This window comes from Glandiceps talaboti, chromosome 22 (genome assembly GCF_964340395.1).
Source record: "Glandiceps talaboti chromosome 22, keGlaTala1.1, whole genome shotgun sequence".
Lineage (NCBI taxonomy): Eukaryota > Metazoa > Hemichordata > Enteropneusta > Spengelidae > Glandiceps > Glandiceps talaboti.
The window spans coordinates 6,333,129-6,355,178 of NC_135570.1; the positions used below are offsets into that span (position 1 = coordinate 6,333,129).

The 22,050-nt window shown below is 36.6% G+C and overlaps 1 protein-coding gene across 1 annotated transcript in view; it reads left to right on the plus strand.

Moving 5' to 3' along the window:
* Window positions 1-21,085, plus strand: part of LOC144452460 (uncharacterized) — a 38,915-nt gene extending 17,830 nt beyond the window's left edge. Inside the window, exons 15-34 of the mRNA XM_078143557.1 lie at window positions 908-997; window positions 1,665-1,787; window positions 2,505-2,900; window positions 3,306-3,410; window positions 3,880-4,008; window positions 5,099-5,191; window positions 6,101-6,223; window positions 6,373-6,459; window positions 6,868-7,011; window positions 7,927-8,058; window positions 8,806-8,892; window positions 9,649-9,765; window positions 10,235-10,321; window positions 10,747-10,908; window positions 11,570-11,692; window positions 12,052-12,180; window positions 12,747-12,833; window positions 14,104-14,226; window positions 14,572-14,669; window positions 15,529-21,085. Of these exons, the coding sequence (XP_077999683.1) occupies window positions 908-997; window positions 1,665-1,787; window positions 2,505-2,900; window positions 3,306-3,410; window positions 3,880-4,008; window positions 5,099-5,191; window positions 6,101-6,223; window positions 6,373-6,459; window positions 6,868-7,011; window positions 7,927-8,058; window positions 8,806-8,892; window positions 9,649-9,765; window positions 10,235-10,321; window positions 10,747-10,908; window positions 11,570-11,692; window positions 12,052-12,180; window positions 12,747-12,833; window positions 14,104-14,226; window positions 14,572-14,669; window positions 15,529-18,985 (5,892 nt within the window). The 3' untranslated portion in view covers window positions 18,986-21,085. The remainder of the gene's footprint in view (window positions 1-907; window positions 998-1,664; window positions 1,788-2,504; window positions 2,901-3,305; window positions 3,411-3,879; window positions 4,009-5,098; window positions 5,192-6,100; window positions 6,224-6,372; window positions 6,460-6,867; window positions 7,012-7,926; window positions 8,059-8,805; window positions 8,893-9,648; window positions 9,766-10,234; window positions 10,322-10,746; window positions 10,909-11,569; window positions 11,693-12,051; window positions 12,181-12,746; window positions 12,834-14,103; window positions 14,227-14,571; window positions 14,670-15,528) is intronic.
* The last annotated feature ends 965 nt before the right edge of the window (window positions 21,086-22,050 follow it).

Genomic DNA, 22,050 nt, shown 5'->3' on the forward strand with positions numbered 1-22,050 from the left:
TTAAAGTGGCCATATGGATGAGAATTTGGTATTTATTTTGGATGTTTGTTTGATAAAACAGCTTCACTATGTTTTTCTACTTGAAAAAATAATGTGAAATAACATATACCAAGTCCCTGTTCACATCTCAATAAACGGCAAAACATTAAACAATGTGTAAAATGTTTGTTATTGTACGTACAATAACAAACTTTTTACACTTTTTGCATCATTTTGCAATGCATTGAGTTATGAACATGGACTTGGTATATGTTCTTTCGCATTATTTTTTCAAGTAGAAAAACATAGTGAAGCTGTTTTATCAAATAAAAATCAAGAATAAATACCAAATTCTCATCCATATGGCCACTTTAACTCAATGAAAAAATAAACTATTGACAGTTTCCTTGAAAACAGGATGGCGAACCCCAAATTTCTTTTATTATAAGGAACAAGCTTCATATGGCAAAGTTGGAGATAATTGAAGAACTTTTATTTTCCGGCATATTTGTCCCCGAGGTTCATTTTGCCCTAACAACAATAATTACACACATTTGTATAGACTTGCTTTCCTTTGCATATTACTGTTATTCATAATTTCGTAGACTGTAAGATATGTTGTGTTGCTCTGTCCTCACCAGCCAGCTCTGTGATAGGGGTTGACCAATGTGAGACGAATATATTCGCTGAGCTGAGGATACTTTAACATGTCAATAGCTAGTCCAGTTACTGTTTTTTGTTTATATTAGATATACAAATGTGTGTGTGTACACACACACACACACACACACACACACGTATATTTACAAACCTGATGATGCTGTGTTTAAGAGGATAAAAGCTAGTTAGAACATTTGGAAACCTTTTGAGTTGAGTTTTGTGGAGACCATCCAGTTTTTAGTTATGCATTGTTATTTATTGTTGACAGGAAGAGAACGTGGAACCATTTGTAACAGTTGGTGTGTTGAGTATGAACCTTCACTGTGGTATATGTGATTTTACAATTACTACTGAAGAGGTGAGTATTATTACAGTCATCAGTTTAGTACCACAAGCAAGCTTTTAAGATATAAGAGTGGATGGTTGAATGGTTAGAGTGGTTGGCTTGGAATCTTCACGTTGCAGGTTCAAGCCCCATCACTGCCATTTGTTTCTGAATGGCTAAAGTCCTTAGGCAAGATTCAATCCACGATTGTGCCCCAGTCAACCCAGCTGTATAATTGGGGACCTGGTAGGATAGATGTTGCAATGTGAATGCTTTAATTCTATGCGCGTATGAATGCTGCAATGGGTTGTATGCTCTCCAGGGAGTTGAGGAAGTATATGGCCGGAAGGCTGTTGTGCCGCTATTGATCCATGCCAGGGGTAATAAGTGTAAAGTGCTCTGAGTGGGAAAATGCAATATAAAAACCAATATTATGATTATTCTTAACACAAATGGAAACTGCATTCTTGTAATGGAAGTGGTACAATGTCATAAAATGACAACTTTTCAAACTGAAAAGTTCATGAAAAATTTGTGCATTTATTTCATACAGTGGTGTACCCCTGTTAAAGAAAACGTCATGATGACATCATAAGTTGTCTTTCATTTGGTCATGAGAAGTTTTTGAAGAAAGAACCCATTTTGATGTGTTGTCAGTCATCATTTGTACAGTGTAATTGATATCTTTTTTCACTTGTAGGACTTTGGTACCCATATGAGTAGTTTTAAGCATAGAAAACGACATCAACTTTGTCAGTTGGTTGTTCAATTGAAGAATGCAGTAAAAGAAATGGATGGTAAAACCATACAACTGCTGCTGAAGGTAATTTGCTAAAATTTACAACTGCCGACATCAGATTATGGATGAATGGAACATGTTACAAACACAGAAAGTAAAACTACTAAATTGGATTAATAACACTTGACACAGCATGTTGGAAGTACTGAGACTTGTATTACATTCCACCATTTGTAAGAACAGTTTCATAGCCACTTTACATACTAGTTCAGAAACAAATTTCCAGTTCCCGTGGCATTTCATGTACACATAAAGAGGCCATAAAACTGTTCTTATCAAACCAACAAGTCTCTGCTCTCTGCTGTTCTAACATGCTGAGCCAAGTGTTATTAATCCAATTCATTTGTTTATTTTACCTGTTTGTAACAGGTTCTGTTCATCCACGGTCTGATGTCGACAGTTGTAATATGTTTGATACAAATTGACAGTATTTCTAAACTGTGCAGTTGTTAAGCTGAATAAATTCACAGCTGAGTGAGTCATATTAAAAAGGATTTCATGTATTAGTCAGTGTGACAGCTGCACTAGTTGTTTTGTTAGATAAAGTAACTTACTCATACTACTGTACACCCTGAATATTACTGAATGACCAGAGGTGAATGTACTTTTGTTGCTGTATACATGATATGGTACAGTAAATAAAATTTAAATTTCAAAATATGAAAAATTGTCAGTTTCTGTTTAAATTTTGTGTGTGCTATAAAAGTAAAGACATTCTGATATTCCTTTTATATTTACCAGGAATATGAGGAAGAGTGCTGTGAATCACTGAGAAGTAAAAGGAGAATCTATATGCTATCTATTGTCAATTCTCTCAAAGCTTTGTCTCAAGCATTTCCTTCACGAAAGAATGACAGTCACCAGACTGTAGATGAATTGGGCAGTGGTGGAATGAGGCCGCTCTCTGACAAGAATGAAGCCAGCAATGATTCAAAACCATCAACTGATACCAGTAACGAGAGTGATGAAAAGAAATCCACCTCCATTACCACTATAGGGAGTGATGATGTGATACCATGCTCCAGTACAATACAGTCGGTGACACCAAGTACAGACAGCAAGGAAACCTCAGCCATGCCTGTCAGTGATATCTCTCCTCAAACAGATGATTCGGTTACATTAATGCAGAGGGATAAGGTTCGAGAATTTAGATTAAACTCCCCCCTCCCCCCTCCCCCCACCCACCCACCCACCCACCCACCCACCTCACAGACAGCCCCTTTTTAACAATTACTCACAGAGAAGTACTTGGTTTCTGTTTCTCTTTCTGCTGACTCGGTAATACTAATAAGTATCACGCCAAGTTGTGAATATGTGTGGACATCACGAGTAATGGTGAAAAGAGTTATTATGTCTTCTGACACTTGTTCTTTGAATACTTCAGTTGATGCAGAGCAGCCAATGTCTATGTAATGGTAATAGGGATGGTGGGGGGGGGGGGGTATCTTCATTTACTATGTCTATTGTAAAAGTCAAACGGATCAGTCCAATCCTTCTGATTAGCTGAAATACTGATTTTCATTTCTCCAATATTATCAACAGATGTTTCCCCAAGTGACAATAGAGGAAAGATTGATAAAGACATTCCATTATGTACAAGGAGATCGGTACTGCCTTATTTGCTGTGATGGTATGACACATTCAAATGTAAGTTAATTTTTAGTCATAATACTATGTTGATGATATACTATCCATTCATTTGCAGTGGAAATGATGTACTGTCAGTGGGTTGACTAGGGTACACAGAGTATTTGAGTGGGTATAAGTATGTAGGTGAAAAGGGTCAGTGGGTTACTTAGATATTATTTCCCAATATTTTCTTTGGTTCTACCAAATCATAAAGGTACATGTAGTGTTTATCAGGGGCAGTTACGTAATGTCCAAATATGGAATATTTGTCAGATCAGGATGCTACTTATACACTGTGTACATCATTCTAACAGTTAGGGGTTTACTCATTGTTCATGATTTCTCATTGAGCTAGATAGGGTTAGAGATGATTCAATACCACATTGCTGGCACCCAGACTGGTGTGTGGGTGAAAAGGAACTTTTCTTTTAGTATTTAAATAAGTGTTTGCACTGTGTTAATTCTTTTCTTTCTTTGTTCTCCAAAGGCGAGGGGACACAACAAAAAGGCTGAGCATCGCAGAATGGCAGATATCTTCAGAGAAATTCTAGAATTAACAAAACAAATAGATAAGATGGCAATGCCAAGTGCATTGGTTGATGCTATCAAAAATGTAGTAAGTATACTTATTTTGATATTCAGTTGTCTTACAGCAATTATAGAAGGACTCTTAGCAATAATTGGGCATTTTTGAGGGTGCACCTGCCTCCCCTTTCCCCCTTTCAAGTTTGCCACCCCCTTTTATTGTCTGGGAATATGTTATCCAGTATTCTGCAAACTTGTGACTTTCGTACGGGATGTTGCTCTGCTATTCTGGCAAAATTGTACATTTAAAAAAGCATGCATTATCATATGCCATACTACAAGCATGTGACAAGCTTGCAGAGCTGTGAGGAATCTTATGAAATTTTTCTTTGCCTCAAAAGTAACATGGATGTGCGTCCATGTATTGAGTTATGGATTGTTCATGGCATGTCTTTGAAAAAGGCAAAGTCACAGACATACCTATGAATAAAGTTATGGATGTATAAAGTAAACTCTGTTAGAACTTCCATGGTTATAGCATGAAAGTATAACCGACGTGGGTGATACTTGTGTTTATGTTCTTAGGATTTAGATACTTGTTAGTGTTTATATTGTAATCAGTGTTGCCTTCCATGCATATTTTTTATTATTCTGTGTATATATGGTATCAACTGTTTCCTTTGTGTAACTTATAGCAGTCTGTGCTTTGTGTAGTGTACTAGTATTTAATGTTGCTACTAGCATGTATAAGGGATACATCTATGCTACTAGTAATGTTTATTGCATTTACTATCTTTGGTAAAGTCTTCAGTGTTCACAATGGTCTCAATAGTATAGTCTCAGATATCGATTTTTGCCAACTGAGACTATTCTCAGGTAGACAAGTTTTTTATGCCATCTGAGACTGGCAAACTGAAACTGGTCTCAGATGACTATTTTTTGCAAACTGAGCCTGAGACAAACTGAGTTTAATGTTTTAGGTACCCTTACACAGCACTGTAAACGTAGTATATATGCTTTCTATTTTATGTTGGTGGCTCACACACCATTTTATATTCATTTGTAAGCTATCTTTGATGAAACTTGGCACAAAGAGTATACATACAGTGTAGATATTGCAAATTTTCATAGATAGGTGTTTATATCATTATAATGATGTTTTGATGTCTTCTTTGAACTAGGAATCTATAGAGGCTAGGTTGCAAGCACCACCATCTAAACTACGCCGTGGTGAATGGTGTGGTTATTGTAGAGGAGGTTATATGGGTTTAATAGTAAGTGAACTTGTTGGTATCATTTTAGTTTACTTTTAGTGTATTCTACTCTATTCTGCTGTTTGAGTGACTGAACACTATGTCCAAAATCACCATATAGCTTTTATATGAAGGTATTTTGACTTAATGTATAGTCTATTCTGCCTGCTGTTAACACTTGACAGGTGTAGGCTTGAAATCTTCAAATTGCTAACACATACTGGTGAGGTGATAGTACCAGCCTGATGTTAGTATTTGACTGGTGCAGGCATTAACCCAGCGAATTGCTAAGACATGCTGGTGAGGTGATAGTATTTGACTGGTGCGGGCAATGCTGGTTAGGTGACAGTGTCAACCTGGTGTTAGTACTGTACTGATTCTGTGTGTTAAAATTGAGCTAGTCCAGCCATCAAGAAGTTCTTTAGCTGTTCTGTTCATTATTGATCAGATCAATGATCTTAGCTAATTAAATGTTTATGACTTTTTCATTAAAGTGACCATATATGGATGAGGATTGGGTATTTATTTTGGATTTTCCATTTATAAAGCAATTTTATCACGGCTTCCTACTTGAAAAATCCATGTGAAACAACATATGCCAAGTCATTGTTTGTAACTCAATAAATTGCAGAAGATTATTAAATATGTAAAATGTTTGTTATTGTACGTACAATAACAAACTTTTTTTTTTTTAGCATTTTGCAATGTGTTATAAGTACAGACCTAGTCAATGTTGTTTCACATTGATTTTTTAAGTAGGAAACCATGGTAAAGTTGTTTTATAAATTAAAAATCCCAAAATAAATACCAAATTGTCATCCATATGGACATTTTAAAGACGTCAAGGATAAAAATGATTATCACCATGTAAACAATACACTGGAAACAAATACAAAATCTATATAATTTTTTCTGTATTTCAAATTGCAGGCATATCGATGTCATAGCACTTCCATTAGACATGAAAGAATAAAACATGCAACAGAGATGTTGATCAAAGTCAAAAATATCATGGTCACCACGGACTCTGAAAAACTGGAACTGTTAGTGAAGGTAAGTTTCAACTTAGTCATTCTTGGCAGTCACATGTTATATTATTAGATTTTTTTCCCCAAATATTTTTCTTCGTTCAGCCAAGGAAAATACAAGTGACCTCAGGTCTATTGTGACTGTTCTGATGACTATGGTCTGTTTGTTTGTAGGATATGAAAGAGGAATTGAACCCAAAAATGAGTGGTGAAAACAAGTGGATATGTAGTCTTTGTAATCTAACATTCACTACTAAAGCAGTAAGTATTTGTCCAAAGCCTAGCAATCTATGTTATCCATTATTATAACACATCATTTTCATACAGCCTTCATTCTTATGGCACTCTAAAACTTGGTGTGTCTCCCTATGCTTTACCATGTCATGACACAAGAAAGTGTCTGCATGTGTGCGTGCATACGTATATGGATGAATGAATGAATGTGTGTTTGTGTTTGTGTGCTTGTGTGTGTGTGTGTGTGTGTGTGTGTGTGTGTGTGTGTGTGTGTGTGTGTGTGTGTGTGTGTGTGTGTGTGTGTGTGAGTAAGTCAAGAAACGCTGGGCCAATTGCAGTGGATTTTGAAATTTGATTAAGGTGTTACAAATACATGGTCGACCTACCACTGCTGTAACTTTTATATGACTGTGTAAATTTTGTACATTGCTTCAGGAGTATGGTCAACATGTTGGATTACGAGCTCATGTTATCAGAGAAGTATGTTTTTCCACCATTTTGAAATCTGTCAAAATGTTGTGCCATTCACTGATGGAACCGTCCACTCCAGTTGTTGTACGGCTACCAGAACAAGAAGAGGTTTGTAGTTCTATCATGAAAATTAAATATTCAGGATCGAACCCTTACTGCGGGTTTGAACCCTCATCTCTGCAGCCTGGGTTCAAACCCACCAAACGTCAGCTGGGCTTGATTAAAAATTAACTAGGTCTGCACATTAGAAGGATGATGTTCAGTTTGACCCTGCCAAACAACGAAAGTTTTCACTGGGTACTCTAGTTTCCTCCTGCTTCTTCAACACTAGGGCACTAAGGTTTTCCCCAGGTACTCCAGTTCCTCCTGCTTCTTCAAGACTAGGGCACTACTGCTCTTGTGGTGACCATTCAACAAACTTCAGAATTGATTTGGACAAATAAAGATTATTATTATCATTAAAATGTAATTTAAATTTCATAGATCTATACAGATGGATAGACTTATTGACAAAACCAGACACAATGTGGCTATACATTCTTTGCTATAATGCTGCCAATCAAAGTATGAACAGTGAACTACTGCTGCAGCAACATATTGATACATTACTAAAGTAGGTTTGTGTCTTTGTACAAAATTTAATAGGGTCTACTATAGCTAAATCTATATCAGTGCATTAGAACAAATTCAGTAATGTATCAATATGTTGCAGTGCTTCATCGTTCACTCTTCATTTGGAGCCCTGTAAGATAACATCTTCCATGTTCATGTTCTTCAGTGCTTGTGATTAGAATCACACACATCATATAGCTCTGAAAACATATAATATACTCCATATGGCTAGTCATAAATACCTAATGTCACATTCCAAGTAGATGGTAAGATATGTCATGTCGCTCAACCCTCACTGGCCTGCTCTATCTGATGTGAAAGGGGTTGACCTATATGTGAGGACACCCAGTCACTGCATACCCTACAGACTACATTCCAAGACAAGTTTGTTTGTGTGACTCTTCTTAACAGGAAGTGAAGAGCACCAAAACAACAAGAGTGGCCAAGTCAGTCTTGTCTCATGTTGAAGATGTCATACAAGAGTGTCAGATTATCTCTGACTTAGCAGTTCCTGAATTTAAGGCTGAAGCTCTTCTCAAAATTGTAAGTGTTCATAAATAAATGATCTGATCACAATCGGATGAAAATCCATGTCAGAAAATGACTTTGATTACAGTGAAAGTAAGGTACTATAAGTGTGAAATATGTAAATCATAGTACCTCACTTTCACTGCTGTATTAGGAACAAGATTCGATAGGAGCATAGAATTTTTCAATTTTTTTTTTTTGAAATGTAAAAAATCTGAAACACCGAAAACATTTAATTACCCTTTAGTTTGTTATCAAGTTACATAAAATATAATTAAAATAACGAAATATCATGTGTTCACTACAAAAACACACTTATTCTGGGTGCATTTGACAAGCTAAACAATGTAACAATAAAAATTGATATAATGAACTTTTGGAAAATATCTAATTTTAGATAGTTATCATCTTTACTTACTGACAACCATTTTTAAAATGACACTGATAGATTTCTTTCCTGTATCTTCATAATATTATAGTCCAATAGTGGGAGGTAAAAAATGTGTAATATTCTCTAATATAGCACTTTTATAGGCATGCTATGAGCTCGGTGAGTGTGTTACACGGTCAAAGTCATCTAGCATAATGAGCGTCATCTTAATCCAACCCCTATTTATATGCAGATGAGGTCCTTAAAGTATGAAATGTATCAGATGCAAAATATTGTAATTATAGAGACAACTTTTTGACATGTCTGTACAGTAAATATGTAACTAATACACTTACTGAATTTTTTGTTTTTTGTGTGCCCACATATAAAAGAGAGCTATTGAAGAAAGGTTGGCGACTGGTTTCCTACGAAGAGAGCACAAATGTTTAATATGTAATCTATACAACATGTACAATCGAGTAAGTGTCAAATTGTTATTCTGAGTATAAACTGGTCGGTTTTATTGGAAGTGATTGATTTTAATTTGTTGAATATACAAAGTGAATTATTTGTATGGTTTTGACACTAAACATGTACAGACAGATAGGCAACTTTGGGACCATTTCTAACTAGCAGTAAAATTTATTAAAAAAACAGTTGTGTGGCAGAGCTATAGAATCAGGTAGCTCAGAGCAAAAGAATAATCTCATGTAATCCTCATTGCTCCACTGATTACAACTGCTGACATCAGACCATGGATGAACAGAACCTGTTACAAACAGGGAAAGTAAACAAATGAATTGGATTAACTTGGTACAGCATGCTAGAACTTGAAGTACAGAGACTTGTATTACATTCCATCATTTAATAAGAACAGTCTTATGGCCACTTTACATAATAAACAAATTCTTCACAAACAAATTTCCAGTTCCTCTGGCATTTCATGTACACCTAAAGAAGCCATAAAACTGTTCTTATCAAACCATGGCGTGTAATACAAGTTTCTGCTATTCCAACATGTTGAGCCAAGTTTTATTAATCCAATTCATTTGTTTACTTTCCCTGTTTGTAACATGTTTGTCCACGGTCTGATTTCAGCAGTTGTAACATTAATGCAAGTACCTGGGATTGAAACATTGGCCTTTAATAAAAAAGAAAGAGTGCCAGTGACAATGTATGTTTTAATAATCATACAATATAATCTCTCAACATGTTATGTCTCTTCACATTTTTAGGTTTGTAGAAGTCACAAATATTCCTTTCTACATGTTCAACTTAAATATGCCTATGAAGAGATTGTAAAAATCAAGAATGAAATAGAAGATGTATCAAAACTGAAATCAATGTTGAAGGTATGCAGGTTGTAAAGAAATGTTTATAGGTGATAAAAAAAATGATACTGTATGACCATGTGCTTACATGTACAATGAACGATCATATCCTCATTTGCATATCATTTGAATGCTGGTATGCAATAATGTGTTCAGCATAGGCCTTTCCAAAATTTGCCATGGTGGTGCTCTACTTCCTGTCTGTGGGGTGTACATGGTATAGGTTACTCAGTTAATCATAGAGCACTGTTGCTTTCCTCAATGTCTGCAGAATATGAAAACATCCCTGCTTTACACTTCCACAGAATACCAATGGACAAAGCTCTTAAGAAATGGTACTGTGAGGTGATGATACCCCCAATTTGAGCTAGGGTGCTGTAATCTCAATTGCCTGTTTGCAGTCTGGAATGGCCTGTTGCACTGCAGTGCATGTAATCTCTGGTATATAATTAATATGTAATAATACCTCTTCTCTCTGTTGTAATTACAGGATTACAGTCTGAAGCTGAAAGTTAAACCTGGCCCCACAGAGGATTGGTTGTGCTGGTCATGTGACGTAGAGTATGACACACAAGAAGTATGTTTTAGGGACTTGTTATTATTTGAATGGGGGGGGGTGTTAAAAAGAGTTACTAGTACTAGTTGTCTGCTGGGTGTGTGTGTGTGTGTGAGTGCGTGTGCGTGTGCGTGTGTATGTGTGTGTGTGTGTGTACATGGTGGTGGTGGTGGTGGGGGGGGGAGGGTGGGGTGCTGAAAATAGTCCACGTCAGAATGGAGATAATTGAATGTGTTGGACGTGCAACATCAAAGAAATACTACTGGTATGTTTTAGGGAATTACCATTATTTATGGCTTGGGGGCTGAGGAATTATAGCGGGTTTATTGTTGGGAAAAGAAAGTTCACTTATTAGGAAGGAAAATGTGCAAAATTGAAGTGTTTGGAAGTGAAAATATACATGACGAATACACTCACAATCATTATAAAAAAAAATCCGATTTCAGAAGTATGAAAAGCATAAGAATGAACAGGAGCATACAATGAGGGTGGCAATTCTACAAGAGTTGGTCAAATCAGTGCAGTATCTTATAAAGACAGGCCAGCCAGGTGCTACAACCAGTGCTTTGGAACCAACACCTCAAGCGATTGAAGAAAAACCATCTGATGTAAGTAACTTGAAATTTTAAATGAACAGCATGACATATAGTAATAGGGAACTTTCAAATCTGCCATCTTGAATGATGCATTTTGGGAAGGTATATATCCTTCCATCTTGAATGTTGCATTGTGGGAAGTACAATACAATTCGTTAGCTAGCCAAGCCTATCCACAGCACTGGATCAGTGACAGCGCTAACTGTCGAGTCAGTGCAATCAGAAATCTAGTGCCACGGACAGGCTAGGCTAGCTAACAGACAGCTTTTATTCTGAACACACCCTATGTTTCAGTGTGGGAAATGTCAATCCTTCCATCTTGTATGGTGCATTGTAGGAAACGTTATATTCATCTATTGATAAACATAAATTCAAACTACAAACTATTAAATCGTAAACCAGAATTTAGTCTCGGTTTAATACTGACATCTTCATAAGAGGATTCTTCTGCCAATACATGCCATGTAGAACCTCAATAGCAACAGCTTTTAAAGAAGTGAAAAGAAGTGTGAATATGAAATTCAAATTTTAATCTGGAACTGGCAGTCTAGATACTAGTATTAGCACTGCAATGGGCCTCCTTGTTGTAACAACAGGGACAGTCATTTTAGTTCAGTCAGGTGTGTGGCTGCAGTACTGTTGTTATTCCCTTGTGTCTTACTCATTTTTACAGGATCCAGATGTTTTGCCATCATTGCAAGCAAGACTGAACAAAGGGTGTATTGAGTTTAAGGACGGTGTACTCTACTGCCTTGTCTGTTCTCTTAGGATAGCAACACATGATAACACTGATAAGGTATGTATATGTTTGCAGTCTCATCAAGTATCAAGGAGGAAAAGTGAGGCCTCAAGTCACATGGCAGTACATGAGGTAGTCTACAAAATGTGGCTAAAATAATAGTGATTTCCTAAAAATTATATCATTGGAAAAAGTTAGAAGAATGTTCTGGTTGGGAATATTTCCAAGTCTATTGTGAAACACTGGATTCTCTCAGAGGAGGTTATCATGTTCAATAAGCTTGCCCCTTATGACTGGTCCTACAATTGTTTTAGAACATTGCTTCCAGTTACCAAAACTATACAGTCTATATTCTGTATTTGACTTGACCATCTAACAATCTGTTTAGATAAACATGGTTGTCTCTCCTTTTTTAGGCAAGTGCACATAGAACCGACAGAGATCACATAGAAATGACTTTAACATTAAAGAAAGTAGTACAACTAACTACTTTAATTGGAGAGATGGCCAATGGACAGGAACAATCCAATGCTATGACTAGGGCTGTAAGTATATTTTGATATTGTTCCCCAATATTTTTGTTTGTTCAGTCATAGATGTTGGTGTCGGGGAGTTTTCTCTCCAACATCTATGGTTCAGCTGAAGGAATATGAGTGATATAAGAAGTTATGTTACCCTGAATTAAAGACTAGAAGTTACAAAACTCTTCTGTGACTATAGGGAAAAAGATTTACAGTTTGTTAAACTATTATTTTCAAGGATATAAATGTTGCAAAAATTTTATTTCCAATAGATGAAAACTAACCAACTGGCAACACTTTATTGCCTTGGTTGTTGTGCTAGTAGATAGGTAGAAGCAGTTTTACTGTCTATACACAGTGGGAGTATGATTATAAAATAGTATCATATTTATGTTTGGACAGGGGGCTATTTACAACAGGCTGTACTGAGAACAAATGAAGTGGGTGTCTTAAAATAGTAAATGAATAAAGCTGTATCATATGCCAAAGTTTGGAGAGATTTGAATAACTTTTTCCCCAAGGTCCATTCTACATTGATTTCTATGTTACTTTATCTGATTTTATCTCCCAACATTCTTTCGTCCCATTAGAAGGTTGTAGGAGATGATTTAAAAACTGGAATTGTCATCGGAAATCAATACTGCTGTATATGTTCAACGAAATTTAGAAAAGGGAAGGTAGGTGTTCTTTTCTCGTCACAGGAGGCTGTTGTTCAGTAAAATTAATACAATACTCACAGGCAAATAAGGAAAGTCTGTAAATGACGTGTACATTATATGACCATTTATCGTATCCTTATGTTGTAAGACTGTACAGTTGATTTTTTTACATCATCTACAGAACTGCAAATTGACTGTAAATTTAAGCAATAAACCATCCCTGGGGATGGTATACCAAGAGGTTTTGACCAGTGAACAAAATATATGCACAAGCGATAGGAGTGCATATATTGAGTTCACTGGTCAAAACCGAGTTGTATACCATTCCAAGGGGTGGTTTATCGCTTTTATATTATACCAGTATATTGAAAATATTGGAAACAAGATAAGACGCAACATTTTCTGGTTTCATTTGCGTCCCCATCCCTGCACAGACTACAAAGATCTAGACGAACAGTGAACATCAAAATTTGGACTTGTGCCAACTGTGCATTTTCGCTCATTTTAGACGCGCTAGTTCGATGTCTAGACCAATCAGATCTCACGATTTGCACCATCAATATACTGGTATAATATAATGACACATACCTTACAGCTGATTTGATAAAATAAAGAATGAAAATATTTACATAGATATTATAGATTGCTAGAGCTGGTTTCCAACTTTGTCAACACTGACAGACATTGTTGAAGTTGCACTAAAACTTATAATATCAGCAGTAAACACCAGGGTACACACACTTGGTAGATGCCTTGTCTGTAAATACATGTACTAGTCCAGTGAATATATTTTTTAATAATATGGCTTCTACGATAGTTTAAGTAATTCTACTTTGAGCATGTGAATTCTTTCAGAGTTATAATTTGCAGGTATTTACATGGACTCAATCAAACACAAAATTAATAAGTATATACCTCTGAAAAGAAAGCAAGACTTAGTCAAGGAAAAGCAAAAAACTCCTTGTATAAATTTGTCTATTCATTCAGGCAAATGCATTGCCTAGTGAATATCAGTATCCAACTGTGATAATTTACCGTACACTTCCACAAGTGAAGTAAACTTGGAGACTAACATTGAAACCAATACTAGTAGTCTATCAACATCTATATAAATATTGTCCTTCGGAGCTAGATTAAATCAGCTGTAATACATTTAGACTACATAATTAAATTAACACATAATTGAATGTCTATGTCATACCTTGGTACCAGTTCCTGGAGAAAAGGGCAGCCAATTTAGTTGTTAATTCCATAAACCATGTTATTTGACTGTGGTTTGAATTTGCAGCCATTATCATATCATTTTAATGGAACCATGCACTCTGTGATGAAGTATGCCTGCCAAGCTGTCAACAGTATTAAAAATGCTATAGAAAATGGACATTTACATCGTGTAGAGGAATTCTTACAGGTAAGCTGATGCTGTAAATTCATTCTTCTTCAATATTTTGTGTTTAAAGGCCTCTGATCCAATCCAAAGTTCTGTCTGATATTAGTGGCTTCTTGTCAGTGAAGCCACTTATGATTAGGCCAAATAAAAAAAACTGTGTTTCTGATTACCCAACTGACCCTAATTTTTTTTTTAAACATTAAAACAAAAAGATAAATTCTTTGTCGTCTTGACCTTCATGTACGTCTGTTTTCTTTCCCCAGTGATGTCTGTACATATTTAATCAAACTATCACAGAAGGGGTATTCTGACTGACATTGTGTTTGTGTTGGGATGAAGCAATATTTTTCAATATGTTTGTTTCAGGACATCAATCTACCTGTACAAAAACTAAGTGTGGTGACGATACAAGGATACCAGTGGTACTGCAAGTTGTGTTCCTTCGGCCTCAAAGATGAAGCTAGGTATTGAATGATACTTTAGTTTGAATACAAAGATTAATTCTATGTCTGTATCATTGTAACAGAAAATTAATGCAGGATTAAAAAGTGTAGTCTGCAACTAGCAAAATGGTGGCGTATTGAAAGACAACTTAATGGAATGAAAATGTTTACATACAAATGTATGTTGCTAGATTACATGTATTAGTTACATAGTGTGTCTCCACGTTTACTACAATAGGAAGTATACACACTGTTGAATTTACAGTACAACTCAAAGGGATAATTTTGACTATAGACATTAGGATGCCCATGATTAGTAGGCAAATGGTTCCTGTACTCATGACTGCGAGATCATACATGTAGCAGTGTCCTAGGACAGTCTAAATGGATTGAAAATATCATGAACTATGAACTATTGCCATGATTGTGACAGTGTAAATAGGTTGACAATATCATGAACTATGAACTATTGTCATGGTTGTGACAGTGTAAATGGATTGAAAATATCATGAACTATGAACTATTGTCATGATTGTGACAGTGTAAATGGATTGAAAATATCATGAACTATGAACTATTGTCATGATTGTGAAAGAGATGGTAAAAGTAGTTGTCTAAGCTACATATGTCTTGACTATTGAACATGAAAGTGGGAAGTAAAGCTAACATATTTTACTGCTATTTACATGCAGACAATGGCAAACAGCTGTTGTGTGCATACTGGTGTTTATAGCTGATACTATCTCTTTGATTTTTACTGCAAATTGCTCCAGAAAATGTTTGTTTCAAAGATATTTTTTATCAAATATATACATCGTTGAAATTTGTACATTAGTAGTTGTGAAATATTAATGCTATTGTATTTCATGTTCTTATCTAGTTCTAAGCAGCACAGTAGTGTGAACTGTCATCAGCAAAGGAAAATTTGCATTGATGCTATCAGGACTGCTGTTCATAAGTTCTGTAACTCAGAAACTGGAAGGAAACTCAAGTCAGTGCAGAGAAGTATTGAATCATCAGAGAGAGATTTGAAACCAAAGTCAGGTAGTGTAACAGTCATCTCAAAGAGTGATGTTGAGATGAAAGAAGACATTCAGATGTTGAATGAGATGGATATAGTAGAGGTAGATGATAAAATGGGTGTCCAAGGTGAAAGTAGTGCAACTGCAAAGAGGAAAAGACCTGGTGAGATTAGTGAAGAAGAGTGTGAGGATAATACAGAAATGGAAGATACAGACTTGGATAGTGAAGAGGATGAAGGCATGATGTGTAGAGGTAGGACTTGGAAAAATGAAAGAAAAAGACTTCGACTTGATCAACTTGTTGTGACAGTAAGGCTCAAAGATATAAGAAAATGCAAACAGAATGATCAGGGTACTCATAGCACAGAAAGAACAAAGCAAAGTAATGACAAGAAAAATAACATGGGTGGGGACAATGAAGAAAACTTAGGTTTGAAAGAGGAAAGTAAAATATGTCGGGCAAAGGCAGATGAGAATAGCAGCAGCAAAAAGGATGAAAGTTTAGAAGACTTTGAAGACAGTGAAACAGCCATAGATGGAGAGCAGCAACCTGAAGGTGAAAGGGTCAAGAAAAACAGCAAAGAATGCAAGAATGGTGATTCAAATGAGAATTGTAAACAAAACGAGCACAACGTAGACAGTGTTGAGGAGACTAAAGTTGAAACTATGGGTGACATGTCTGATGACCATGGTAATGAAGAGGAAAATCTTGAAGAATCTGATGCCATACAGTCAGAAGGTGATGACGGGGAAGGAGATAGCTACATTGATGCAATGGTTGACACGGAAGAAGGTAATAAGACAGAACAAGAGGATGGAGGAGAAAGCCATGATGATGTTGAGGAAGAAGAGTTTGGCACAGACCATGGAGGAGATGAAGGTGAAGAGGAAATAGTTGAGGAAGATGTTGAGGAGGAAGAAGAAGATGAAATAATCGATGAAGGAGTAGACAGAGACCACGAAGAAGAGGGTGATGTAGATGAGATAGTTGAAGAAAGAGAGGTTGATTCAGACCATGAAGAAGATGATGATGAGGAGGAGGAAATAGTTGATGGTGTACATGAAGAAGATATAGATGATGAGGAAGAGGAGGTTGGCTCAGACAATGAAGATGATGAGGAAGAAATGGGTGAAACGGACCACGGGGAAGAAGGAGATGAAATAGAAGGAGATGTTGAGACAGACCATAAAGAAGAGGGAGAAGAAGAGTTAGATGATGAGGAAGAGGAGATTGATGTAGAACAAGAAAGGGAAGGAGAGATCCATGAAGATGATGAAATAGTTGAGGATGAGGAAGAAGTTGATACAGCCCTTGAAGAAGTAGAAGGGGGAGAAGAAAAGACAGTTGGTGAGGAAGAAGACATTGAGGTAGACAATGAGGAGGAGCAGGAAGAGGAGGAAGAGGAAATAGACAGGGATGAAGATGTTGAGACAGGCCAGGAAGAAGTATTAATTGATGAGGTGGGTGAGGTAGACGAAGAAGGGGGAGAAGGAGATAGCCATGATGATGAAATAGTTGAGGACATGGAAGAAGTTGACACAAACAATGAGGAGGAAGAAGAAGAGGAAACACATGATACAGACAAAGAAGAAGAAGAAGAAGAGGAAGAAGTAGAAGAAGAAGAGGAAGAAGAAGAAGAAGAAGAAGAAGAAGAAGAAGAAGAAGGAGATGGGGAAGAAGAGGTCGAGGCAGACCATGAAGATGATGAGGGTGAAGACAAAATAGTTGATGAAGAAGAAGTGGGTGAAACAGACAATGGGGAAGAGGATGATGAAATAGATGAGGAGGAAGGAAATGTTGAGGCAGACCGTGAAGAAGAAGAAGAAGGAGAGGGAATAGCCGATGAGGAAGAACAGGTTGAGGCAGATGATGATGAAGATGATGATGATGATGAGGAGGAGGAGGAGGTGGTGGAAATAGATGAGAGGGAAGAAGAGGATGAAGCAGACCAAGAAGGAGATGATGAAATTGTTGATGAGGCAGAAGAGGTAGGAACAGGCTACGAAGGCAGTGTAGGAGAGGGTCACGAGGATGAAACAGTTTATGAGGAAGAGGAGGTTGGCTCAGACAATGAAGGCGATGAGGAAGATGAGACAGTTAAGAAAGATGACGTTAATGAAACAGATGATGATAATGATGGAGGAGAGAGCAACAAATCAGTTGATGAGGAAGAAGAGATTGAAATAGACAATGGAGAAGGTGAAGGAAATAGCCAAGAGGATGAAATAGTTGAGAGGGAAGAAGTTACTGAGACAGATCTTGACAAGGATGGAGGAGAGAGCCTCAAAGATGAAAAAGTTGAGGAAGGAGAAGCAGATAAGACAGTCCCTGAAGAAGATGAGGGAGAAGGCCATGAATATGAAATAGTTGATGAAGCAGAAGAGATTGAGGTAGATCATACTGAAAAGGATGAACTGAGTGATACAGACACAAAAGTTGAGTCTGAAGTAGAAACTGGGACATACCATGAAGGAGGACAAGTCAAGGATGAAATTGTTGAAGAGAATGGAGAGATTGACACAGGCCACAAAGAAGAAGTAGAGAATAATGAAATTACAGAAAAATATGTTCTGGAAGGAAAAGAGGAGGTCAAGGAAGATGTGAGGATCTCTAAAGAACACAAAGACAATGCAGATGCAATGGAAATGGAAAATGGAGGCATTGGAAAGAAGATGTCTGAAGCTAAAGAACAAGTAAAAGATGAAGCCACTGAACCAGCCTCAAATGAAAACCTCTCTGTGAAGAGACGTGAGGGTGATTGCAAGAGTGTTGAAACAAGGGTAACAGATGAAGAGAAGCTAGGATTGAACAAAAAGGATCATGATGATAATTTAACAAACGGTGTACAGAAAGAAAATGTGGATGCTGATGATGATATTAATGGTGATGATGATGAAAACTTAAGAATAGAAAGCACTACTGAGCCACAGAATGACATGGAATATGAAGTAGGGGAAATTGATAGTATTGATTGTAGTCTGTTGGTAACAGTAGATGAAATACGTGGAGATCATGGTGATGATGATGATGATGATGATGATGATGATGAAGATGAAGATGAAGATGAAGATGAAGAAGATGATGATAATGATGATGATGATGATGATGAAGATGATGATAATGATGATGATGATGATGATGATGATGATGACGGTGATGGTGATGATGATGATGATGATGATTATGATGATGATTTTGAGAAGGATGATAGCGATATTGATTCAAGAAGTGATCGGGAGGAGGAGGGATTTATTGATTTTGATAGTATGATGGATGGATTTGTTGTCATGGATGAAGTTGGTGAAGATGGTTAGTCTAAAGTGTTGGGTTTCAAAATCAACTTCTGCACATGTGTGCACCATTGGTTACTGCCAATTTTATGCAAGTAATGTTTCAACAAGGGAATGTCATTTCTCTACCATACACTGACCAATTTAAATGTATGACATGGAGCAGATGTGAGGCCCCATGGATATAACAGACTAAGTATAATAATATTAATGACATATATTTTACTAATCCAAATTATATTTGGAAATTCAAATATACGGTCACCTCTTGTGCAGCACCGAGGTGCCCTCTGGAGTGCCCTTGGAAAATGTTCCGTAGGGTCAACCTAAGCACCCCTTGTCTTACATACAGATTTGGGAAATTTGTAATCAAACTCAGCTGGTTCAAACCCAGACTGCAGTGGTGAGAGGCACAGGAACTTACCGTTTGGTCATTGACAACCCATATTGTATTGTATACTTTGTTTCAAGATCTCAGCAAGTAGGTTGTATGGCAGATATACATACAGTGTATCTGAAAGCAAGCCCTCCCTCGGAGACTGGCAGGAATTCTCTTGACTTGAAGTTTCTGTGGTGAAAATTGAAACATATCGTCAATTAGACTCTCAAATCTGAGAGCAAATCTTGTATAAAATTGTCATATCACATTGGATATTTGTACATAATTTGTCCTCTTGCAATACTAGTATTCCTGAATGGCTATGCAAATTGCGAATTTCTTTACTTGTAGTACAAAATGTAAATTTTGGTGGAGTATACCACATTTGACTTTTGGGTAAGATGACAAACATTTCCTGGTGCAAGCTGTCTACATGTCTACTACTAGTTGTTAATGGATGTATTTCCTGGTTGTACTTTGAGAGTCGAGGTTCAAAACAAATCAAACTTTTTGAAAAGCCCACTGACATCTGAAACTAGTGGAAGATGTCATTTATTCAAAGTTCAAAATAAAACCGTTTCTTACATGTTGCCAAAGCTTTATGTAAATTGCTGATCTAAAGATGATTTCATGTTCTGAATGATGCGCTCTGCATGGGGCTTGTTCACCTGTGTGCCACTACATAATTGAAATGTGTAAACTCAGCTTGTATCGCTTTATTTTCAGCTTCTCATTCAATTTATTTCAAAAAGTGTTTTATGTTCATCTTACGAATTTGTTGAAATTGTTAGGTTTTGTGAAAAGTTTTATTTTTGACGCAACTGTCTCAGAATGTCTCTTAAGAAGCAAAATTCCTTCATTGAAATGAAGACCCCTCCCTATAATCTGTGAAAAACTCATATACTTGGATAAAGGTCTTGTGGTCTATTTGATTTGCAAAGAAAAAAAGGGTTGTTTTGTACTGCTATGTGCCATATTTCAGTTATGAGAGAGGGAAAAGATTGCATCATTTGGCCACTAGATGCATTGCTCGTAAACCATTTTAAAGCTGGAATTGAGGGCCAGAAGAGTTTAGTATTGTAGCATAAAGACAGCAGATATGAAGTTATCCCTTACTTCCATGTTGCTCTTGCTGTACTGTTTTACAGCACAAGAAAGTAAGCAGTGTAGGAACACAAGTAAGAACAGATACAATTGTTATTTGTGTCTGTCTGTTGCATAGGGTGATTCAAATACATTGTAATACAATTATGATTTGTGTCTGTCTTTTTGCAGAAGATGATTCAAATACATTGCAATACAATTGTTATTTGTGTCTGTCTGTTGCATAGGATGATTCAAATACATTGCAATACAGTTGTTGCTTGTGTCTGTCTCTTGAATTGTATGATTTACTAAACAGGGACTACGTGAAAGACAGTGCGCATCTCCATCATAATTTTGACAGTTATATATAAATCCATTCTGCAAGAGACAGACAAATGCAATAATTGTATCTGCTCTGACTTTTGTTCCTGCACAGATTACTTTCTTCTGCTGTATTAGTGACTACCATTTTAGTCCTCATCCTACAAAAACGATTTTTACTTGTAATGGATCTGTTTTGTACCCCTAAATACAAATATGTTTTTGAAATGTCGAATTGAATTTTCGCTATAAAATAAAGGAAAGTGTCAACTACATACTGGCTTTGTATTCCTAGCGCTCCATACTGATTTGAAATTGACTGTGCTGTCTGAAATATTTTCTTTGGCCAATTTAGTTGGTGGGGGGGGGGGGGGGGGTCTGAGCCAAACTAAAGGAATTTAGTTTTTAATCCTTCTTTGAACTATTGATCTCACCCCTAAGAGGTACTTGCATTGAAATAGCCACTAATATGAATACAGTCTAGGGAAATATTACAGTAATCTGATATCATCAAGTTCAGCAGTATTATTATCAGAATGCTTTCTTTTTCAATCCATTTGAATCAGTAATATACATGTAAATGATTTTCAACAATGTAAAACTAAAACTGCCAATTATGAAATAAAAAATGTTTTTATGAAATATTGAGTGCAATTGTTATTTTGTGGATTTAGCTGTTGTTGGTAAACTGATGAATAATGTGTACGTCATGCAGTATCTACACAATTTATACAAACCTGTCTGTATGTGTATGTGTTCTTTTAACACGGGCTCCTGTCTTGTATGTCCACCTCTGGCTGCACTGGCTTGCCCAATCTGATTAAAATCACGACGTGTACACTACATCGGATTTTTATCAGATTGCACTATGCCTGGCAGTTAGTTGTGTGACATAGGATAAGAACTCATTTAAGGGAACCTTTAGTAATTACAAGGGATATGAGGGCCAAGGGAAGTCAAGCCCAATGAATATGAAAAATGTGACTCTCCCCAATTCTGTTATCAAAAAAGTAGCCCTACCTTAATTGTTTGTCTCTAGAACATTGAAAATATTTCAAAACATGGGTTCACTTATATGCTGTCCAGTGTGAAAAGGAATACAAGTCCCACTGCTGCTACCATGTTGATTAGGACTCGATCCCACCACATTGATGATTTTATAGTAGCTGGTTGTTTTCCACTACCACCGCCACAGTGAATTTGTGTGACAGCTCTACAATAATTAATTTCCGTGTTTAGATCTAATATGCAGAGCTAAAGGCCAAAACTTGTGAAGACTATAAAAGATGGGCACACATTGGCA